Source organism: Amblyomma maculatum, chromosome 10 (assembly GCF_055883805.1).
Source record: "Amblyomma maculatum isolate TAMU_Amacu chromosome 10, ASM5588380v1, whole genome shotgun sequence".
NCBI lineage: Eukaryota > Metazoa > Arthropoda > Arachnida > Ixodida > Ixodidae > Amblyomma > Amblyomma maculatum.
The window spans coordinates 29,869,371-29,891,455 of NC_139353.1; the positions used below are offsets into that span (position 1 = coordinate 29,869,371).

The 22,085-nt window shown below is 45.8% G+C and overlaps 3 protein-coding genes across 4 annotated transcripts in view; 1 reads left to right on the forward strand and 2 right to left on the reverse strand.

Moving 5' to 3' along the window:
* The window catches only part of ena (ENAH actin regulator enabled), a 96,430-nt gene extending 83,863 nt beyond the window's left edge, over positions 1 to 12,567 (reverse strand). Inside the window, exon 1 of the mRNA XM_084582360.1 lies at positions 12,354 to 12,567. Coding sequence (XP_084438486.1) covers positions 12,354 to 12,358 — 5 coding nt within the window. The 5' untranslated portion in view covers positions 12,359 to 12,567. The remainder of the gene's footprint in view (positions 1 to 12,353) is intronic.
* A 260-nt stretch (positions 12,568 to 12,827) lies between these two features.
* Srp9 (signal recognition particle 9) lies at positions 12,828 to 14,691 on the forward strand. Its single transcript, XM_084582362.1, has 3 exons — positions 12,828 to 13,042; positions 13,335 to 13,403; positions 13,844 to 14,691. The coding sequence occupies exons 1-3, from the start codon at positions 12,971 to 12,973 to the stop codon at positions 13,937 to 13,939; spliced, it is 237 nt and encodes a 78-aa protein (XP_084438488.1). The 5' UTR covers positions 12,828 to 12,970; the 3' UTR covers positions 13,940 to 14,691.
* Positions 14,692 to 19,550: 4,859 nt separating this feature from the next.
* Atg2 (Autophagy-related 2) overlaps positions 19,551 to 22,085 on the reverse strand; it is an 83,584-nt gene continuing 81,049 nt past the window's right edge. For both annotated transcript variants that reach the window (XM_084582358.1, XM_084582357.1), the window contains exon 44: positions 19,551 to 20,414. In XM_084582358.1, the coding sequence (XP_084438484.1) occupies positions 20,404 to 20,414 (11 nt within the window). In that variant the 3' untranslated portion in view covers positions 19,551 to 20,403. The remainder of the gene's footprint in view (positions 20,415 to 22,085) is intronic.

Consider the following 22,085-nt stretch of genomic DNA (forward strand, 5'->3'; position numbering starts at 1 on the left):
TACGTGGCCTAATCGACTGCTGCAGAGGATTTCGGATCGAATCAAACGACCCGAGATTTAACAAACCGTCAGTCACGGATCGAATCAAACGACCCCAGATTCAACAAACCGTCAGTCACGAAGAGAGGAAGCTCAATCAGCAAAGAGTACACTCTTAATCTGGTTCCACATACGTTCCGGTTACAAATGGAACATTTAAAAAGCGGAACTTATTAAGCGGAACTTTTTTAAATGTTCCACATTCGGACGGTCTTGCCTTTGCGACAGAGGGGGGCAGCGGACAAATGAATATATATATATGCGTATAGACAATGAGAACTGCGAAGAACTCCGTCTCCATCGGCGTTGCGGAAACGACTCCGAAGAGGGGGTCATGCCTTGTCTCCGGAAAACAAACTAGATAACCATAACTGAAAACCGAATCCACTAACGCTGTGTACGTCAGTTTCTTTTGCTTACGCTACAAATGTTTACCGCTCCGACATACTCGCCAACGACGACGAACGTTTGCCCGCGTGAACACAGCTGACCGACCACTTCGTTATAATCATTGCTTCGCTATAAACAAAAGCACTGCCGAAACGTTATACGCTTCGTAAGGATCAGAATTTCCGCAATCAAATCATATTTACAGCCTCTTTTTTCTCGTTTCTTTTTTTTCAACCGTTACATTGCACGAGCCATGCACGTCCCAGTCAGCAGCACTCGTCCCTGGGCCCATTGGTGACGCGCCAATGAAGCGTCCACAAAGCATAGATGGCATGTTTCATTTGGATTAACATAAAATAATATTTTTCTTGCATATAAAAACCCTCCAATCCTTATAGAGAACCTCATTCGTTGACATTATTTGCCCAATTATATCTAACACGTCTACGCTAACGGTGCGATCATTACGCTAAAATTATCCTGCACCGAATAAGGTGCCAAAACTCCCTACACGCACAGTCAGCCCGTACCTGTCGTGGACGGAGTCGCGCGACGGCTGGAACGAGCTGAGCACAAACCGCCGCAGCGAGCTGCCAATTCTGCGGCGAGGTTCCACGGAGGCGTACACGGGCTCTCCCTGGTAGCAGTAGTAGCCGTAGTCGCTCTCTTCGCCGCACAGTTTGTACGGTTCCGTCGGCTGAGGCAGCTGCTGCTGCTTCTGCAGTTGAGCCCGCTTCTTGGACTTCATGATCGGCACACGAACGACATCATCCGACAAGCGCTACTACCACCGGACCATATACGATCAAGTCAGGCGATGGTGGTCACCACTATACCATACACAACCAGGCGGTAATATTGCGCCGTAATCTACACAGACCACCGCAACCACCACCATACGCGACCATAACGCAGGCCGGGACCAGCGACGACTGAAGAGCCATCGCAATTAGGTCCAAAAAGCGACAACAACGCTGCAGGGGTGGAACAAAAAGAAGCAAAAACAATCAAAATAAGCGATACAAACGGCGGAAGGCGTTGCGCGAACGCGGTGGTATATTAAAACAGCACAATGGAAATCTATTGCCGGTGACCAATTAAAACAGAAATACAAAACAGCCGACGAACAAACACCGCAAAGGAGGGGATGAAGGGGGGAGGGGGGGGGGGGGGCTTTGATTTTGAAGGCTGGGTGTAATAAGCTAGTCGCTGACAACAGAGTACGCGTCACGTAACCTCGACCGGAATAACCCTCGGCTGGCGCAGTCGCGATAACCCAGCGACGCGCAGGGTTCGCTTCCCCCGTATATATACGCAGACGCAGACGGAATACGGAGGTCGTTAGTCATACAGGAAGGTGGCGGGAGAAATGGCACGTCGACAATATGCTCGCTCAAAATTATCTGGCTTGAAAATTACCTCTCTCCCGTAACAAGAGCGGTCTAAATTGATCCGAAGCCCTCCTCTGAGACGGGCTTCTTATCACGGTGTCTGACGCGTTCCCACTTGTCAATCTTTAATTCGTGATCATTTCATCATCACCATCGTGATCAAAAATTGACCATTTTTTACATATGACTGACCGTGTCCTAAGCACGGAAGGCAAACGCGGAAGATAACATACCTAAATAGGTGCAAGGACTTTTGCGGCCCAACAGCACCAACAACGAGATTAGTTCCGTTATAATGGTCGACAACGGCCATTTAAGACACGTCAAACAAAATAGCTTACGTCAAGCACCATTTGTGGTAATTTGGGTCAGAGAAAAAGCTTATTTTTAGGCGGCCCGATAAGGCTCCCGCCCTAGGTCTCCCTTAAAACAAAACGGCAATTACATATATTAATTATAGCCAACGTTCTTAGATAAAGTTGATTACAGCCCATAAGTACGCAAGCTGTAACGATACTAACCATTACAGAACCAGCACAGGCTTGTCATCGGATACGAGGATGAGAGAGTACCGTGTATCTATAGCGTGCGAGTATTAAACTGGGACTGAAGAATCTAGAAAATGGTTCGCCTAGTTAGTAAAAAACGACAGACGCCGGGTAAAGCTCGCAGCATGACTAATAACGGCACTTTAAAAATAGCAAAACAAAAACACATACACACAATCTGCAGCTCTCGAAAGCCCGTAACCGTTTCTGCAAGGGCGCCGAGCGACAAGGGTAACTTGATTTCGAAAGACTACGCCAGGTATATGGTTTAAACGTTTAACCCTAGCGAAAAAAACGTATGAGTCACAATAACATCATACAGATTTCTCGTACTAAACTCATACAAATCTCATATCATCTCATAGAAATATATCATTCAAGTAATTAGGAATATATGAGACTGTATGAGATCTGTTTGAGTTTAGTATGAGAAATCTGTATGAGGTTAGTATGAGATGATATGAGATTCGTATGAGTTTAGTACGAGAAATCTGTATGAGGTTATTGTGACTCATACGGTTTTTTCGCTAGGGAATTGCTACAAAGGTACGATCTAGCTACATTATAGTGGACGGCACAATGTTGAAAACCAGATTCCACTGACACATATAGTGGCGCAATTTACTCAATACACACTATAAAAAACGTTTATCCTGTCACGTCACCTAACGCTGCAGTTACATAAGCTTCAACGGGTTTCCGCCTTTTCAGACAACCTATGCTCAAGTTAAAGTGGAGACTAATTATTCACAGCACTTTAACCGTTGTGTCGGCAACGAGCTTGCCGCAGAAAAGCCAACGGGTCTTGCAACCGGTCAGAGGCGAGTCAAGAACTCCATGCGTGGGGGTGGGTACAGATAGTGTGGTGATGGTATGGTTGATGGGCATTCAAAAACACAGTGAGAGAGGTTGTATATCATAGTGTAATGGATAGTCGGGGGGTGTATAAAGGACATTACTCAAAAACGGTGCTCCGTAATTGAGGTCCTATTAACGAGGTCCCGTATCAAGTAAAATGAAACACTCCGTCATATTGGACGCGAAGCGTGAAGAAACCCAAAGGAACCCCTGGTTCTGTTCCCCCATCGATACTTCCGGGCCACGGCAACAGCAGCATCGACAGTGCGAGAAATGTCACCGAGACGCGTCGCCGTGGTGAAAGTGGTAGGAGTACCGACGCGTTAACGACCGCCCTATAGTTTTAATTTGCATTTCGGCCTCCGCGCTGCTGACGTCAACGATCCCGTGCGCGCGTGTATTAAAACTCCTTTCTTTCTTCGGCTGTCGGTCGCTGCGCGCGCCTGCAAAGCGAATGGCAATGACACCGAGGGAAAGGAGCACGCGGGCTGTTCAGTTAATGAGGCCGACGATAATCTTCGCCGAGATTGCACCTCGTCGCCGCAGTAGTTAATTACACGAACCCCTACACGGCGTAGACATCGCGACACAGCACGCGAATAGCTGGAAAACGATGAACATACCAAAGCAATCGCCAGTCGCTTTGGGTCGTGCTCCTTCAACGCGACGCCAGCAGGTTTTAGAATAGTGTGCGCCCTATCGGAAAGTGAACTAGAATATACAATGTAGCGGACGGTAGTGATTTCCCATGGGGCGCCGCTTGTCCTCGCTAATAGCCAACGAAGCGGCGGCGCTGCTGTCGCCCATTCTTGCACGCGTTGCTATGGCGTTCCCGAGTTCGTCTACAAACAGAATCGCTAACTTGTGTTGCGCCGTGTGCCTGCAGAGAAAAAAAAAAAAAAAAGAGAAAACGAAAACATTTCTTTTCGGCTGCGCAGCCAGTACTGCGACAGCGTTTTGCGCCCAAAACGGCAACCGCTTCAAGTGACATCGTACTCCACAAGTTGCCGGCGGCGCTGCAATCGCGCTTTTGAAAATGGGCCGAAACAAGCGAAGTTTTCTGGTGTCACGTGTCCACTACACTAATAATTCTAGTTCACTGCACTATCGGTCAGGGGGATACGGGAATATCAAGGCGTCAGTACTCATGTGCAGAAAGCTATGTTGAAAGATCGCCGGGCGTCGCTTTCTTTTCTTTCATCTTTCATCTTTATTTTCACTGTGAGGTACATGTGCATGAATTATCAGTATTACAGAAGGAGGTCCCGAAGTATAAACTGTCCGGGGGACCTCCTAGGTGTGGTTAGCGTCCCTTATCCTGCGCCTGAAGCAGAAGTGCCTGTTAAGCCACTCAAAATGCAGGTTTCTGCCACCAATATGTAGCTGTGTAATAAAGCTCTGGCTGTGCTTTATGTTAATGTACACCATCCTTTATGCTTAGTTTCTCTGCACGTGCACTCCATGTCTTGGGCATTGCTGAGGGTGCATAGCAGCAAACATTTATAACATGCTATGTTTGCCCAGTGGCATGTTGAAAAAGGCATAAAAACATTAAAATACTGAACGCCAGGTCCTCGGTCAAACTAGTTTTGTATCCTTTGGTATTCTGCATGGGTTTTGCTGCAGGTATATGACCTTTCTATATAGTATATGACCGTTCTGAATGGAGATGCACATCGTACAGTGCCATCTGAAAAACTCAATTGAGGGAAACTAGTAGTTGCCCTTGGAGATATCTAATCGAAGTTCAGCAGAGATAACTTGAATTTCATTTTCCCTTTTTTTGCAGGAGGAGTTTTGTCCTGCTTAGACCTGCACGACCAGCAACAGCTGATCGAGCGAGTGCGCAGGATAGTAGCGGCTTCTGGAATCCCGGCCTCTGGAGGCCGCCCACAGTGGACTCGACGATCTCCTCACTATAGTTCCCAAATATTAGGTTTCAATAAATACCTTTTCCACCTCCCCAAGGGAAGAGCTGTCACGGCCAAGGATAATTAAAAAAAAATTATTCCACTAGATTCTTAATAATCCAGTTGGCCTGTATTTTACCATGCCATTCCGTCAATTTTTGCATGCAGCTTTAACATGGATTTTTTTTTAGTGTAAACTATTTATGCATGCAGTCTTTGCAATAAAGCCTAAAAAGAATCGAAAATGCTGTTTTTACAACCACGCATGCCGGTATGCTTATGCACTTTGCGTGTTTTCAGAGGAGTTTGTGGAAAGCTCAGCTAGCATATGTGCCTCTTTGATGGAAGTTTTAATTGCACACTGCTGTTCAGTGCTTTGTTGTGTTAAAGTAAAGTAGACAACAGGAAACTTGAACCTGTTGCATATTCTGTTGTCTGCTTTACTCTCACGACAAAGGCATTGAGCACAAACTAGTATGTGCTCAACTAGCATTTCCATGGCACATGCTGGCTGAGCTTTACACGAATGTTACTGGCAAATTTTTACCCGAATAGCAGGGCCTGCAAGCAAGTTCGAGGGAGCGTCCGAATGTCTGCCTCCGGCTATCCGTCGAACGTCCGTGGGACGCGATCCGGATTCACAAACGATAGTCCGACGGATGTCCACTGTACGTATGTCGAACATAACCGGATTTCCGTCAGACATCCGAACCTCGGAAAACGGATGTCCTTCGGTCGTCCGTCGGACGTCTATGGCCGTCTGGGTTCGCACAGGGCAAGAAGACAGAACAGCATGAAGAAGCGTGTGTCCCGCACTGGACGCAGTCGGCTAAACAATACGGAAAATCACAACGACTGCGTACGTGCTTTCCGCAGCATACATTATCTTTCGCTTTAAAAAAAAAATTGAACATGTTTCCACTCGCAGGTGGCAGGCTGGCATCTAAAGCAGATTTTGTACTTGACATCTTCACAGCGTGCAAAAGAAACTGAAAGTTCTTTTCCTCTCTTCGTATACAAGTTTATTTTTGTGTTGTACGGAACAGTTGGGGTTGGTCCGTCATTTGTTGTCCTTTCAGTCGACTGACAGATCTCAGTGCCAACGCAAAGTGCATAATTGAGTTCCGCGCATGAGCACTCTTCGTATATACCATCGTTATAGGGCGAATTACATGGTTTCACAAGTCCACCGTATTAAAAAGGCGAGAAACTAACAAACCAGAATAAGGTGCCGATGCAAAGACGGCAAACTTTTGCCTGCTTTAGACAAAAAATAAATATCCACTTCTTACGTGCACACGCATTTGAAAGTATTTTCCTTCTTGCACCGCGAATGTCACCTTACATTTGTCCATGAAAATTCAGCACACCTCATAAGATCCCGGAGAATATCCATCTTCCGAGTATCGAAAGAAATGCATTGCAAATTTCACGCGCAAACTAGGAGCAGGTACCGCAGTTCAACAGAAAAGCGACTGACCATCTGAGATAAAATTAGCGAACGGAAAACGACTATTCGCATCACGCCACAATTACTGTTTCAGACCCCGAGAGTTTTTCAGTCGAACGACACTGTCGCGCCACCTGTGGTCGTTAGATCAACTGCTCAAGATTGCTCGAATCTATAGTGAACCAGAATGTACTACTCGAATCACAGAAGAGCCCCGACGGATATAACTCCAGTACCATCCTCAACCATGTCACAATTTCAAGAACTAATTTGCTCAAATGTCTAATATCTCATTTCTACAGTACGCAATCTAAGAAACTAATTACCGCCTGGTCATGGCCAATCCCCCTTATGGGTATGCATCATTTTTATGAGGGCAACAACAACAGTAACTGCACAGACAATTGTCTGCAAATCTCCAGAACTGGCGGAGGGATATGTCAGTGCTTCTACATATTTGTAGTCATTATTGTTAAAGAGTTTTACGGATATAGGGCAACTGAGACAAGTAGCAGCACACAGAAGTAGATATGACCAAAGATAAAGGTGAAAAAAAAAAAAATTCGAGTACACTTTGGCGAATAAAGTGATGAAAGGCGAAAGCCTGAGTGCTGCATTCTGCTACGCAACTGTTTGCATGTACCGATGAATGCTGCTACAAGTAAAGCGAGCGACTACTCTTTCACATTCTGCGAGTGCATTTATTCAGTGAATTTTGCTTGGCAGCGACGAGATCTCGATCCTTGTATCTTCGCAGTTGTTCTACGTTTACTGTTGTGTGGTTGATTTTACCCGGTGCGCGGCATTAATTAGTGATTAATTAATCACACAACTGCCACTAATCAGTAATTATTAAATAATTATTCATTAATTAGTAATTTATCATTAATTGGTCTATGACCATATAAGGCACGCATTCGCGCATATTGTGGTGATGTTCTGTGATTGGTCGAGACCTCCATGACGTCATTCCGTCTCTACAAATCAGAGCCGCCGCAAAAGCGTGACACTTGCTGACGACAATGATGAGGCAATAAAGGCTTTCGTCTTAATACTGTCCGCGTTTTCTTTCAGCACACGGACCGAGATACCAACCGGTGAGCGCACAGACGTCGACAAAAGGCATCCACGCTTTCGAGCACGGTGTCACCTCGGTGAGCAAAGCGACGAACGTCATTATCAGCATGTATCGACAACAGCTACGTTGACTCCTCGAATGAAAGGTGCTTGCGGGCCGACGCCAATGCTTATCACAGGAAAGATGGTCGAGAGATGAGACCTTGGGCCACCGTTATGTGCCCACCTCAGTAGGGTGAGTCAAACCACATCACCGAATCTTACGCCCTAGAAGTACGCGTTGCAACACTTCATCATATCGCAATGGGAGCAGGGGGTCGGAGTGACCTATACAAATCGGGCCTCTTATTTCCGCGAGCAGTAGCCACTCATTGGCTACAACTCACCATTCCTCCTTTGTGTGTGTGTAAGTGTGTGTGAGTTTTGCTAACTGCTAAGTTTCATTGCGAAACATAGGCTCCAGTTGATAAAAAAAAAAGCAGCAATAAATTCACTGAACGCCAGAACGCTGGCCAATACAATTGGACGAAAAATGAAAATTAATACACGTCATGTCGGCGGGGTGAAAGCCATTTCGGACAAAGCGGGAACTCCGAATAAGAGACTTCGAATAAATCAGACTACTGACGATGGGACAGTGAAAAGAAAACGAAGTTGCGACGCTTATTATTCATGCCGTGGGCGCGCAAATATTACTACATTTCACAGATTTCGAAGCGCAGCGCTTTCGTAGCATCCGCTATTTCGTTATACCGCGCGTCTCCCATCGCGCGCGCACACAATAAGCGCGCAGAGCCATCAAAGGCGGTAGGAGGTCACACACGAATGTCGTGCTTCGCCGTAATCGCTCACAGCCGACACAAAACAGCGCGCGCAGGCTTATGTAGTCACGCCAAGCGTCCGTCAGTCACAAGCGAGTGCGCGCCGAAAGAAAACAAATAGGAGAGGCGGAGGGGGGGTACCTTTGCGCGACGTCACGCCCCAGTTACACCTGCTCAGCGGCCTATTTAAAAACGAATTCCAGCCCTTGAACAAGAAAAAAAAAAGGGGGGGGGGGGGTTAAAACGACTACACACGGTTGTGAAAAACCCAGAAATACAGCCTGCGCCAAGAAAACACGCACCAAACACACCCCTTTTCAGAAGACGAGAATTTTTTTTCCCATTGCCCAACCAAAGTTATAAACCAGAAAAAGGCATAACGCGGACCAAGAGACCATGCAGTGCTTCGGCCGATGCGGACGCTAGAAACCCGCCATCAATTCTTGATCTGAATAAACCGAAAGGAAGCGGCGAAATACAAGCGCACAGAAAAGCAACAACAAATCAAAAACCTATGAAATGCTAAACGGAGAAGCAGAAGCCAGAGTTTCCTAAAAGCAAGCGGCCAGGGTGGGCCGCATAATGCGACGGGAGGGGGTAGCTTTCGGTTTCCACCCCAGTTCGACCGAACCGCTTCCGCTGGACGAAAGCAGCGAAAGCTACGAGGTTGCGTGGCCGATCGCATCCGGCGCCGAACCCGATGACGTCGCGTCAGCGCCGGACGTCAGAGGGACATCGAACGACAAAGATAACCGAACAGAATAAAATGACCAGGCAGCACACACGTGCGCGCTCTTCTGGGTAAACCCAGTAGTTTCTCCGAAATACAATACTGCTTGATAAGCAAAGTTGTAATCTCAAAGTAGAAATAAACTTGGAATTTATTACTAAACCAAAGTTCGCTGTTTACTAGACACATTTGGAACACTAACTTTGGTGAAAGGCGGTGTTACCATGGTAGAAGAACAAATGGTAGCGTAACTCCCATAGAAGCCTGCGTGTCGACTCTGAGCGAGGCTTTAGTTTCCCAGTGCCCCCTGCGAACTGTGAGGCACAACAAACACGTGACGTTGCTTGTGACGTCACAGTAACGTACTTTTGGCGGGGAATTTGATTGTCGTTTTGCTTATGAACGAAAAACATGGCCAACAACGACGGAGGCAGAACGATGCTCGGATAAGGCAGAAAAATGGACACCGTAACTGTTCAGCCAACTTTACTTGACATGGATTTCTACTGTCAAGTTTTACGTTAACTGAAATGTTACGGCATCTTTAACCACCTTATCATAGCATCGTTCTGCCTCCGTCGTCGTTAGCCTAGTCTTTCGTCGCGCGTCATGTAAACGCATTCTGGGGCTTATTTCTTCGGGCACGTTTGTGAACAAAGGCCTTCAAGCGAATTCGGCAAGCACATGGATAGAACCACATGGCTTGAGGCATTTCACTAAGGGCATAAATGAGTGAAGCTGTGCTGCATAGAAAGCCAGGCTTTATTAATTCACGATTACTTACACAGAAGCTTCACGACAATGAAATCTTTAAGTGTAGGAGAGCGACCACCGCTCATTCGTCACGGTCTTCATGAAATCCTCGTGATAACAAAATTTCCTGAGCGTAGGTCTCCAAACGAGACGCGGTGAGATTATAAAAGGGTGAAAGATCTTGCTAACAAAGTACATATCAGCGTCATAGAACAAAAACAAACGAACGGAATAACTAACGCTAGCGCTAGAACGCCAACCTGTAAGAGCTTAGTTAGGCAATTCAAATTGGGATTGCTAGTATTTAGAAGTTAATGCGTCTGAGAAGTGAAAATATCTACGATATAGCTTCGCTCCAATAAATCTCGCCCTGTTCATGATTCCCATATTTTACTCGCGCTTCATTTGCCACTGAAAGGAGTCAATGTGAGGTTACAAATTTACAACTTAAGCATTTAACATGTTCATGAGAAAGATCCCATTGACAATAGGAACATCACTGTAATAACAGCTAAAGCACGTTCAGCGAACGTTGGTGCGGTAATGTACGACGCAGTAAGCAAAACACGCAGCAAAGAGAGCGGAACGGAAGGCTCTGAGCAATGCGACACGCGTCCTGGGGGCAATAAAATCTCACCTTCACCACTCAATTAAAACATGCAGCGATACGCCGCTCATGCAGACGTGTATCCGTAAAACAAGCCACCACTTTTGCGACGTGCCTGGGAGGCCGAGCCGAGCCGCCGAGCTGTGACGCAGCATTGTCCCATCGTCCGGAAATGCGCACATGCAGCGGCAATCAGTTTCTCATCGAGCACAGACAGTCTTCGCCTTGCTGTAAAGCTCTACCACAACCAGCAGAATGAAATACTGACTGTTACAGATAACCCACTCTGTACGTAGCAAGCAACGATGAACGTTGAACCGGGGCCGACGACGCACCCATGCCGCGGATGAAAAAAGCTTTGGTCTGAGCCATATCTGAGCTTTGGGCAACTACGCAGCGGATAATAAGTGGCCGAGAGAGGCCGTTAGAAACAAGTTAAAATATTATTAAAAATGTGACACATTTTTTCTTACGCAAGGAACAAAAACTGCATTCATTCCTGAGCGCGAATATTATGTTTACTTTCTAGTTCTTTGGAGTTCTGGCAGATAATATTTTCTGCGCGCTAGTAATTTGCCTCACAGTTCGCAGGAGCCCTCATCATCGAGTTGATGCCGCTGGCAGTAGGCAGCTGCACGCGTTTTCTTCCAAGTTGCGCGACCAGTTGTACTACATTGACCTTGGTGTTACTTTTAGCCAACGAAACTGGGAGTCTCTGCTCATCGATTTCAGATGCAAACACCTGCCGGCGCGGTGCCTTTGTTCGTGGGTAATAGAAGGTCTAAGCTTGACTGGAAACATGCCAGGCAGGTGACGTATCTGAGCTAACGCTGAGTGAAACTGTCATTCAAACTACTGTCATTCAAACTACTAAGCTTACAGGATACGGCACCCTGCGCAACTTACAACAGTGTCCGAGACAAGTAGCGATTGACGGGGGCAAAAAAAAAAAAAAAAAAACTTCGAGAGCACTGACACCCCTGTGAGGTGTGAACAGGTGGTGCAGGGGAAACAATAGACAGGAACTCGGAGCACGGCTGTCAGGTCAAGCGGGCTCAGCCAGGCGCAAGAGGCGGGCGTAGTGCTGCAGCCCTACTTCGCCGCCTTTCCTTGCGAGCTGTCAAAAAGGCAGCGGCGGAACAACTCCGGCGCGAGCGTGGCAGTTCAATAAAACCCGGTGCCGCGCGCTGGGACCAGAAAGAAAAAAAACTAAGAGCATTTTCTCCTCGCTGCCGCATTGTTTTACAACTTATGCTTTAGACACGGCCGAATGAAAATCAGAGAAATAAAACTTGCAAAACTACCGCTGTCCAAAAGTTGACTACCACTCAACCAAGCGTCGGTGAGTTTCTCATCAGCCTGCAGTTATCCGTGGATGCTGCGGATGCTAACATGCCGCCTGCTTGTTTTCCCACTGTGCCCGGTCACAAAAGGAACGCCCACGTCGCGAACTCAAGTCAATTTGAGTATGTGCGGGTAAAAGCATAAGTGCAGAAGCCGAGGCATCTTTTCTACGGTCCAAACAAACTGTCCGGCATACATGACGGAGAAACAGCGATACTCCGTCAGTGAAACCGCCGATTTTAAAGCTAAGTGGCGTTCGAAAACGCCTCACGCGCACGAAAGTAGCAGCGGCACGACGGCTCGTGCCTTGACGAGGCGGAAATCGGCTGCGACTGGGAAAAGTCAAGAGGAGAACGCCGCAACGGGAGAGCGTCGTCCTCCGAACAGCCTCCGCAGCCGACGCTGTCGCGACACAACACAAGAAAAAATGTTTACCTCATGTTTCCGCTTTCTCCGTTCCGTGCGGCCGCACTGGCGTCGCCGATGGGTCATTTAAACGTCCAGCGTACGGCCGGCGGTTAAATCCGAACGGTCCTCGTCGATTTTCTTCGGTCTGTTCCAACGCGCACAACTTCCCCAATCCCTGTGGCGGATCGCTCGCCGCTCACCGCTCGCACAAAACTTCAAGAGTCGCCCGCCGCCATGTTGATAACAACAACTGAGGCACGCCGGGTAATTTCCTTGGCTTCGGTTATTTTCTTTGATTTTACTTGTTTTTCTTGAGGTGACGCACCGGAAAACCCTCAATCGAGCGACGAGTTTATTGCTGAAGTTTCAGCGAGCGACATCGCATGGAGTGAAAACGACACGTAAAAAGCGGCATGCCACACATGCCAGTTTTTGCGACTCAGTACTTCCACGGCATACGCGCGGAAAAAGAGGTTCACGTCGTGTGTACGAGGCGGAGCCACTTGCTTCGTCGTCGTCCATGATGCCTTCGCAACGTCACACGGCGGTCTGCGGCTGGTGATGTGCAGTGTGTGAAGACGGTGCCAAATAACCTGTCATCCCCGAAGTTCACATGCTAGCCTAGTTAAACCAGCGTTGTGACCATGACGTACATCACAAATTGGGACGAATTCGCGAAAGCTGCGGAGAGGCTTTACCTCGCCGATCCAATGAAGGTGAGAAGGGAAGAAAACGCTCGCAAAGCCGGCATGCGGCATGTCGACTTTTGTGGGTCTTGCAAAAAGCGTGCAAACAATGTACTGCGGACGAACCAACTGGCGAAACTAAGCTCGAATAATTCTTCTCGTAGCGTTGTGCTCTTCGCTATCTACCTTTGCGAGCAAAGTTTGTCAGTAGCTCGCGTCCGCAGATCCAGATGTTGTGCGGCCTAAATCGGCATTCCGGCATGCTTAATTATTTTGGTACACGTGTTACAATTGAAACCTTGCCGTCTCGCTTCTTTCACAGGTCAGGTTCCTGCTGAAGTACAGACACAGTGACGGCAAGCTGCAAGTAAAAGTAACAGATAACCAAGTGGTGCGTAAAGCGGAAAACGCAGTCTCTTGAATCGTTGCCAACTCCCGGCTTTCCATTGCAAAAAAAAGTGTATGCCGGCAGCCTTTCATTCTAGTGTTGCTTCTTTATAACAGCAACAGCGTTGTGGAAAACGCGTTTATTGACGGAATCATGTCACCGCTGATCATACCAGTCGTGGTGTGGCGAGGCCAGTCCTCGCTTAAAATCACCTCAAACTACTTTGTAAATGTTTTTTACAGTATCAGATTCGTTTAAGGAAAAGTGATCAACGCGTTGCGGTGCTTGATTGTTAGCAATACTATGGGAGCCAGCTGCTTTCAGACTCGTTCAAGTAATCGTCTTTTATCAAGCAGTCACACATGTCACAGATTATAGCAAACCAAGTCGTTGTAGCAAATATTTGTGCTTTCTGAAAATTTTTCATTTATTTTCCCCGACAGTGCCTTCAATACCTGACTGAACACTCCCAAGATGTCAAGAGGATAGAGAAGTTAACCAACCTGTTGATGAGGCACATGGCTTCGAAGGAACGATGATCGCACAGCGCCTGCTTTGCGTCCTGTACAGTTTTCGTACCTGCAGACTGTCACTTCAGGAGATTTTTGACGAAGGGACTCTGCGCTTGTTATGGGGGTGACAGACGTTCTCCACTTAACTACCTTATGTTGAATACTGTTTTTTTATCCCACACCACGAGTGGCTGGTGGATTAAGGCAAAGATTGCACAAAGCTTGTGTGTAGACAATACTGCCCAGACATGTTGTTTAGAGCTGTGAGCAACTTTGGGGCGTTGTTGCATCTTTTTAGAAGCCTCATTTGCGAGGGTGGAAATCAATGGCTTTGTGCAAAACGAGCTTGTTTCGAGCCTCGTCAGGGAGGGCGAGAGGGCGCTCTCCGATTGACATGTCTGCTGAAAAACATACTGGCTGCCAAAGACAGGCTTGCAACAGATGGTAGTAGCCACCTGTGGTACAACTCTAGTACAGTTTGTTTTTGCAGTTTGCTTGGAGGAAATGCATTCCGAGCTGGAACTAGCTGGATATGAAATTACAGGGCTGTTGTGTGGTCCTGTCGTGCAAAACCTTAGTGGCTTATTTGAATGTGAATGCATGATCCCTGCAGCTCTGTCGAGATCAAATGCCGAAGGCAGCGTTTTTCAGCAGTCTAAAACTGTCCTTTCTTTTTTTTTTCCTGCTATAAATATGTACGATACCCAGGCTGGTGCAAGTTACTCATCATTACACGAGTTGACGTTTAACAGCAAATAAACAGCATGTCAAACCTTTGAGTGCACAACATCTTGTCACTGTGCAAGACTGCCGATTTTTCAGGTGGATTCACTCGACAGATCTTGAGTACGAACTGCGCATCGGGTAGCTTGACACCAGACCAACTCATGGTAGACTGAAAAAGGAGGGCAATTTTTCACTTTGCGGTGTGCCGTTTTCATCCCTCACGTCAATGCTTGCGGAACATGGATGGTCTTGCAACGTGGCGCGATGACACAGATTTAGCCATGACCTTATCCGTCAAGTGAGCCCACCTTTAAAGGAAAGTGACAAGAATGGCTTTTCCATGAATAGTTACGTGCAGTCACACCTTCACAGGACACTGCATGTAATTACTCCAAGAATTGGCAAATGAGGCTGAACTGAGAAAGCGATATCATTCAGATGATCTCGAGCAGTGCTAATAACGCATGTCGGACCACATTTAGGTGCTTTTTAGACACTTTGCACGCTACACCACCTCAAGTGTTGCCGAGAGGAACTTGCATTCCGAAGCACACTGCTTAAATGAGCAATGTATTTTACAGGACAGTGAAAAATTCTCGAAGCCTTGCAGATAGCTAGTTATAAAACTATCCATCTTGAGAGTGGCTTCAGTAGGTGTAAACCAAAGTTTGAATTCTCAGTTTGGCCCAAGTATAGAATATTTTGTGGTGTTCTGGTCTGCTATTGCATTCAGTAGGTGTGCAAATGTGAGCCACTATTAATGCAAAGCCCGTGTTCATCCTATCTGCTCCTCGCTGCGTAGTCTGCCAACACAGTGTTTCCTGACCATGCCGTACCAACTGGCACAATTCTCAAATACCACCTGGAAGAATTGAAAAGCCTTTATTTTTTCCTTTCCCACTTAAAAACACTTTTTACACACACATGCTCAACTAAGCAACCAGCATTCTGTGCTAGATCACATATTAAGCAGCTAAAGAGAAAAAAAACTTTAGTACATATTTCACGAGCAGTTTCAGGCTCACAACACTTGTTTTGCTACGAAGTACAGGAGATGTGCGTATATTACAGGTTGCCTCCCGAACACTATTATAGGTGAACACTTCCTTTTGATGAGTAGACAAAGACTTTTTACTCTGGTTCATCCATGATAAGCATTGCCTGTCAAGATTGAACTGAAGTTTGAAGTCTAGTCAGGGTTCCTTGAAAGTTTTTTTTTTTTTACTGGCTGGGAAACTTCACCAAAATTTCTTATATGGACAGAACCACCCACTGTGAGAAGTATTAGTGTCGATCAAGGTCGCAATATGTGCGATGTAACATCCTGAAGCAGCATGGGCTCAGAGGTACACCCTAGCGAATGGCTCAAAATTATTTAGACTGCCTTTAGTGCACACAAGCAACACAAAATAGTTCTGGCATTTTGCTGCCATCGAAATACAGTCGCAGTGGCCAGAAGTCAATTCAGTGACCTTGGGCTCGAAACCTGAATGCCAAAGTCACTGCAGTGGGTTTTCAATGAAACGGGACGCATTTCTCAGCTCTACCGTTCTTGTTTTTGATGGATTTTAAAGCAATTAAGACCCCATTCTTTACAAAATGCAGCGTCAGCATTGTGAGCGAAAAAAAATCAACAGCTCTGGTAGGTGGGACCCAGCAGCTAACATGGCTATGCTCAGACTGGTCACAGGGTTGTGCGACGTCATGCGACCATGTGACATGCGACAAGGTGGGTGAAGGAAATAACACTTTCCAGGGCCCTTGCATTCAGAGTCAGACATGCTACCCTTAGGCTACGTAGGCACGTTCATATGGCTTAGTTAGGTGGGCCTCAACTAAGCCGTGCGTCTGGTGGTCTCTCGCGTAGTAGAGTATTTGTGAGATAATTGAGGCAAAAGTTAAGATTGGTAATTGCAAGAGTTACAAAGTGCATGTACACAAGGAAATTTTTTTTCTTCTCTGCATATTGTCGAAAGCCTGTACACTCGATAAAGTGCAGTGAAGACTTGTTCAACATCTGCGTCACTGAATGTATAAGGTGTGTTAATACCGAGCCTACCAGCACTGCACATAAACTGCATGCCACTGCTGTTGCCTTCTTCATTGCACAGAAGCAACATTCAATTGTGTGCCTTTTGGCACAGTAACAGTTTGAACTTGTCCCAGTTTCTACATGATTGTTGACAGCACCTGAGGTGAAGTTGTGTTCATCAAGTGTGTTACGAACAAGGAATGGAATAATGCAGCACCATTAAATTTTGAGTGAAGCTTGATGAAACTGCTAATGTAACTTAACGAAAAGTAACAGAGGGCTTATGGAGAACATTCCCTATTCAGACCGCAAGCAATCAGATGGCACAGGTCCTTTTGCGGCAGGCCGAGAAGAACAAAGTTCAGAACGGATGATAATGTGGAATGGGTGAAGTGTCTTGTAATGTCAAGTGATCGATGCACGATGAAAATTGTGCGCAGATAGTTAAATACTATGAATATGGTTACTGTCAAGTTTTGACACAGGATTTGGACATGCAAAAATTTGCACAAAAATGGTTCTACAGAACTCCACGACTGAGCAGAACATTAATTAGATAGAAAAGGGAGCCAACATTTTCCATTTGCATTATCGCAAGATTAATTGCGGCTTATATACAGTCCCTTGACAAAACGTCATAGTAGAGAGTAGCACGCTGCACTTTCCAAACCCTCCCCACCCTCTCCCTTTACTAAAAGAAAGAAAAAACATGAATGAACAAATCCAAAATCAAAATCAAATCAGTTTGCCAAAAAATGGCATTCCTGTGGTTCCTTAGCTCCCTATTCACTGGACTACAGCCACTCAACCACTTCTAAAGGGGTCCTTTGGTACTCCAAGTAATGTCCAGAACAGCGTAGCAGGCGAGCTGAAAGCTATTCCAAAAGCCCTCCAGAACTGCTACAGAGACTGCACACAATGCTTTCGTTTCTGTGTAACTGAAGAGGGGGGCCATTTTGAAGGAGACTCCTTTGATGGGTAAAAAACTACAAAAATCAGTCTCATTACTGTTCTAACAGTTCTTGTATACCATGCATGGTGATAATGTTCAATTTTTTTCTTTCCACAAATTTTGTTTCTACATTTCACAAGACTTGGCGCAGACGTGTCGGAAGGGTTAACAAGATGTCGCACCGAAAATGTACAAACCATCAAAATGAGAAGCCACGGTTGTCATGGCATGTTGTGTAGGTCTGTGGGCGCTCCAATATGAATGGGTAAAAGTAGACAAAATAGCTAATCAAGAAATTTGCTCCACAAGCCGAGCATCTAGTCGCAAAACCAGAGCGGAGAAAAACACAAATTTTTATAGCATTTCCCTTATAAAAAGTGCCACAGCAGTTCGCAAATGATTTTTTTTTTTTTTTTTAGTATTTGCCAATCGGTTTCAGCAATGAAACAGAATGCAAAATGAGGCATACAAGAAGATAGTACAGCAATTTAAATCTTTTTTTGTTATTTTTTTACTATTTTAAAGCTGTGTCCTCGTTTAAAAGGTAGCAAGCCTTCATCCTAGTTGGCCTTGTGGTACGAGACCTACACTTGCAGAGGTTTCCATTCTAGGAGTGCCAGAATGAAATAGTCCAGCTATACAAACGGTAGAGTGTGCTTGCGTTATACAGCACATTATATTCCGCACAGAAGGGAAAAAGAAAGCTTATTTGAACCAATGTCCATATTTCTGAAGTGCATTTATGCATATTCCACGACTACAAAGCCCAGGGCCTTGTGTGTGAAAATGGTGGCAGACCCTCTTCACATGTTCCACTGTTCATCTCATGATTGTGGCTTCAATCTCGGCTGCAGTGGCCATATATCAATGGAGGCAGATACAAAAATGCCCATGTGCTGCGAGATGTCAGGCCCCAGATAGTCTTAACTAATCGGCAGCGCTCCACTCTGGCATCCTTGTAATCTGTGCGTTGTTACAGGGTGTTAAAGCTGCACAATCAAAAAATCTAATGGACTGTACCTTCTGTGGATACCACGTAGCCTCTCTACGTAGAGAAAAACACTTTTCTGTAACATTACGTACAACCTTCATTATCAGTAGAAAAACATCAATGACATTGGCATGAGTAGAACACGATGCCGAGACTGTCTCTTATCTCTTGCCTGCAAAGGAACAACTTAAAAGGCAACTTCATTGAAGAGCAAGACACAAGCTAGAAATGTTGTAGAGCACTAAAGCACCTATGAGCAATGTGTGTCCCATCTTGTACAGCCTTTATCAAAAGTGTAGAGCCCAGGGGGTCTGCTTCTGAGCAGTGTAGTGGTGCTGATTTAGCATTACTGGAGGTCCTTCCCATTGGAGAGGGTAGGACAAAAAATCTTATCAAGACATTGGGAACACTGTAAATGCATTACAAGCTACACGAAGTGGCTCAGAAGCAGACCACCCGGGCTCTACACTTTTGACAAAGACTGTACATTGCTAGCCCTGTTGCACAAGAGTGGACTTGCTAAATTGCTTTCTATATGCACGTCCAGAGAGGTTGACTTCATGAGCAAATGCATTAGAGTTAATGTGGTAATGCAGCTTGCACACGTTACAAATGCATTCTCCTTTAGCTTTAAGCTTGTTGTGTCTTATAGTTAACACACAAGGTGATGAAATGACTACTGCATTTACTCGTGCAATAGATGCACACTTTGTGGGGAGAGAAAGTGACAATTTGTAAAGCACATTTATGAAGCAGGGTATAATATTAACTGTACAAAATCAAGATTTTTTCTCAAATTTAAATCACTCATACAAGATGGGCATCTTCGTAGACTTGGAAAGCTCATCTTCATGAAAGTATACGCACATGCTTGTGTATGGATCGACTGCAGTGTCGCAGCAGTGTGAGAGTAACAAAGAAGAAAAAAAAAAACTGGTTCAGTTCAGAATTTCTTAGCTTTTATTTACATTCAGCCACTAGTAACGCTGTAAAAGCACTGCGTTCAGATTGAGAACGGAGTCAGCATGCCAAAGCCATCACATCCTTTCTTAAATACTTGTGTTCCAGTACGCTTCATATAGTATATCATATTTTGAATAAATGGCAGTACAGTGTTTCAAGCTACACTTTATATTAAGACAAAAATACTTTTTTTTCAGGTTAACAAAAAAAATAGCCTATGGCAAATTCTGTAACCTGATACAAAGAAACTTATTGTTCTTTATGTTCGCCTGCTTGATACATTTTAAAATATCAAAGCAAGTTGTTTTAGATCGAACAGGAAAATAGGCAATCTAGTGCCGAATCGGCTTCCGGAGTTCACCACTGAAAGTGTCAACAGATAGGTGGGTGGGGGAGGGGGGGGACTTGCAAGTGGCACGTTCAATGAGATCAAAATAAAGCTCTAAATGGCCTGCTTGCATTTTTTTCGACAGCTAAAAACCAAAAGTAAAATCTGTGACGAGAGAGAGAGAGAGAGAGCTTTGGATACTTGTCTCGGAGCATGGCCATTTATATTTTTTTTTCTCTACTGCCCATCTCCACATGCTTGTAGAGAGTCAATATGCACACAGTGAAAAGCCTGTGGAGAGGCAGAAGGCTTTTAGGCGCGACTAAAATCCTGATAAGTTTTAAAAAAGACGGGAGGCCCAGGGCACCCCAATATCAAAAGGCAGAGCAGCGCCCAGTGCACAAGGCATAGCGTAGTATTTACAGGCTCCCACGTTGCAGAGGGAAACAGGAGTGTGGTGCCCCAACGGCCGGAGTGCCTCGAAGTCTACACACGGCTCCTATCTTGATGCTGTGCAATAAAGAGAGGCAGACAAAGGAACAATGAAATGTAAAAATTTCCAGCACTGCGCACTTGTCAATAAGTCTTTGGCTTATACTGGCTGAGTGGCCAGAACAAAGTAAATGAACTGACTCTAGATTGAAAGCAGCAACTGCAGCGCCACACAGTCGGGTCGATGACCCTCTTCCCAAGCCTTTCACCCCAGAAGAGCCTAGCACTAAGCCAGGGGGAAACCTTGTAGCCATTGGAAAACTGGTGTGTACCCGGGGCACCAGTCATACTCCATGAATGCGAGGCGGATGCTCTACCACAAGATCATCAGATCTGACGGTTTCTTGGTGTCCTGTCTAACTATCCTGCCGCTTGTTTCTACCACATACTGAGTAATGATATCTCTGAAATTATGGTTCACTGCTTCCACACTAACGTTATCTTCTTCGGTTAAATCTGAATATCTATTCTGCAGCAAGATCTTGAATTTCTCCACTTTCCTTCCTACCGCTAATTCGTTGACCGGTTTTTCCTTCAATAGTTCATTCCGTTCCTTTCTAAATCTAGATTAAATTGACACCTTAGCATCCTCTGGTCACTGCTTCGCACCTTTCCGGCGACCTCCGCATCCTGCAAAATTCCTGGTATAGAGCGTATTATGACATCTACGGTAGAATCTCGATGATACGAATCCGGTTGATGCTAATTTCAGAATGATACGAATTCGCAGAATTCTCCGGCCAGAATGCATTTATATAATGTCCAGAATTTCGCATGTTCCAAACACTTTCCCACGCCACTACAGATTACATGACCGTGCAAACTGTAACCACAGCTTTGAGCCCGCAAATCTCCTGACATTAGGCACTTTTAATTGGCCGTACGTGGTGAAGATGCAGGCAACGAATGCGCATGTGCAGATCAATACGTAACGCCGCCTGTCTTGCAGGCACACGCATGCATCAAATCCCGGCATACACCCGTCGCCGCGTGCGGTGCGGAATGCATTGACAACATGGCAGAGCGCAGCCGCCCGCTTCGAAACAAATATACCTCGCCGCTGCTTTCTCCGACATGATAGCTCGCTCTAAATGGTGTTGTTCTGCTCTATTACACTTACTCTCGCCTGTACGACAAGGTATAAGCTACAAATATCCCTAGCTTGCGAGATAACTTCGCGAATTTCAAGCTGCTAAGCCTATCTGTAAGCTGTATATGTGGTCGTCATAGCAACGCCATCCATGCTCAAGCTTTCCGTCGCTTTGGCTTGTGGCTTTAATTTTTTTACTTTGTGTAGTTTGCCTCATTTTAATAAAAAACGTTGATAGTGCGACTATCCTTCCCATCAATAATTACAGCCGAGTTTTTTTCAACCAGCGCGCATGCGGTTTGACTTATTGTCACTAGATGGCGTCACCGTGCACACCACTTCTGGCAGGCGCTGCGACAAGGCCAGCTAAAGGTGTCGTGTTCGCGACGTTTGCAGCGCATGCAACGCAGTGAGCGATACATACACATATTTACTATGTACGCCTAACTAAAAGTGCCTATTGTGATTGCCAGTTGCGCTATGCACCGGAAACAATTGGCAACAGTACATGTGGCGGGCGTGCACGGCCTGCAAATCATCGACTCCACGATCACTAGTCACGCTGTGCACACAAAGAGTAGTTAAAGGTGGTACGGAGA

Excerpts from the sequence above, each read along its gene's own strand:
- Srp9 (XM_084582362.1), top strand. The coding sequence starts at position 12,971 with ATGACGTACATCACAAATTGGGACGAATTCGCGAAAGCTGCGGAGAGG. Across the intron at positions 13,043-13,334 it reads ACCTCGCCGATCCAATGAAG|GTCAGGTTCCTGCTGAAGTA; the intron begins GTGAGAAGGGAA and ends CTTCTTTCACAG. Across the intron at positions 13,404-13,843 it reads AAGTAACAGATAACCAAGTG|TGCCTTCAATACCTGACTGA; the intron begins GTGCGTAAAGCG and ends TTTCCCCGACAG.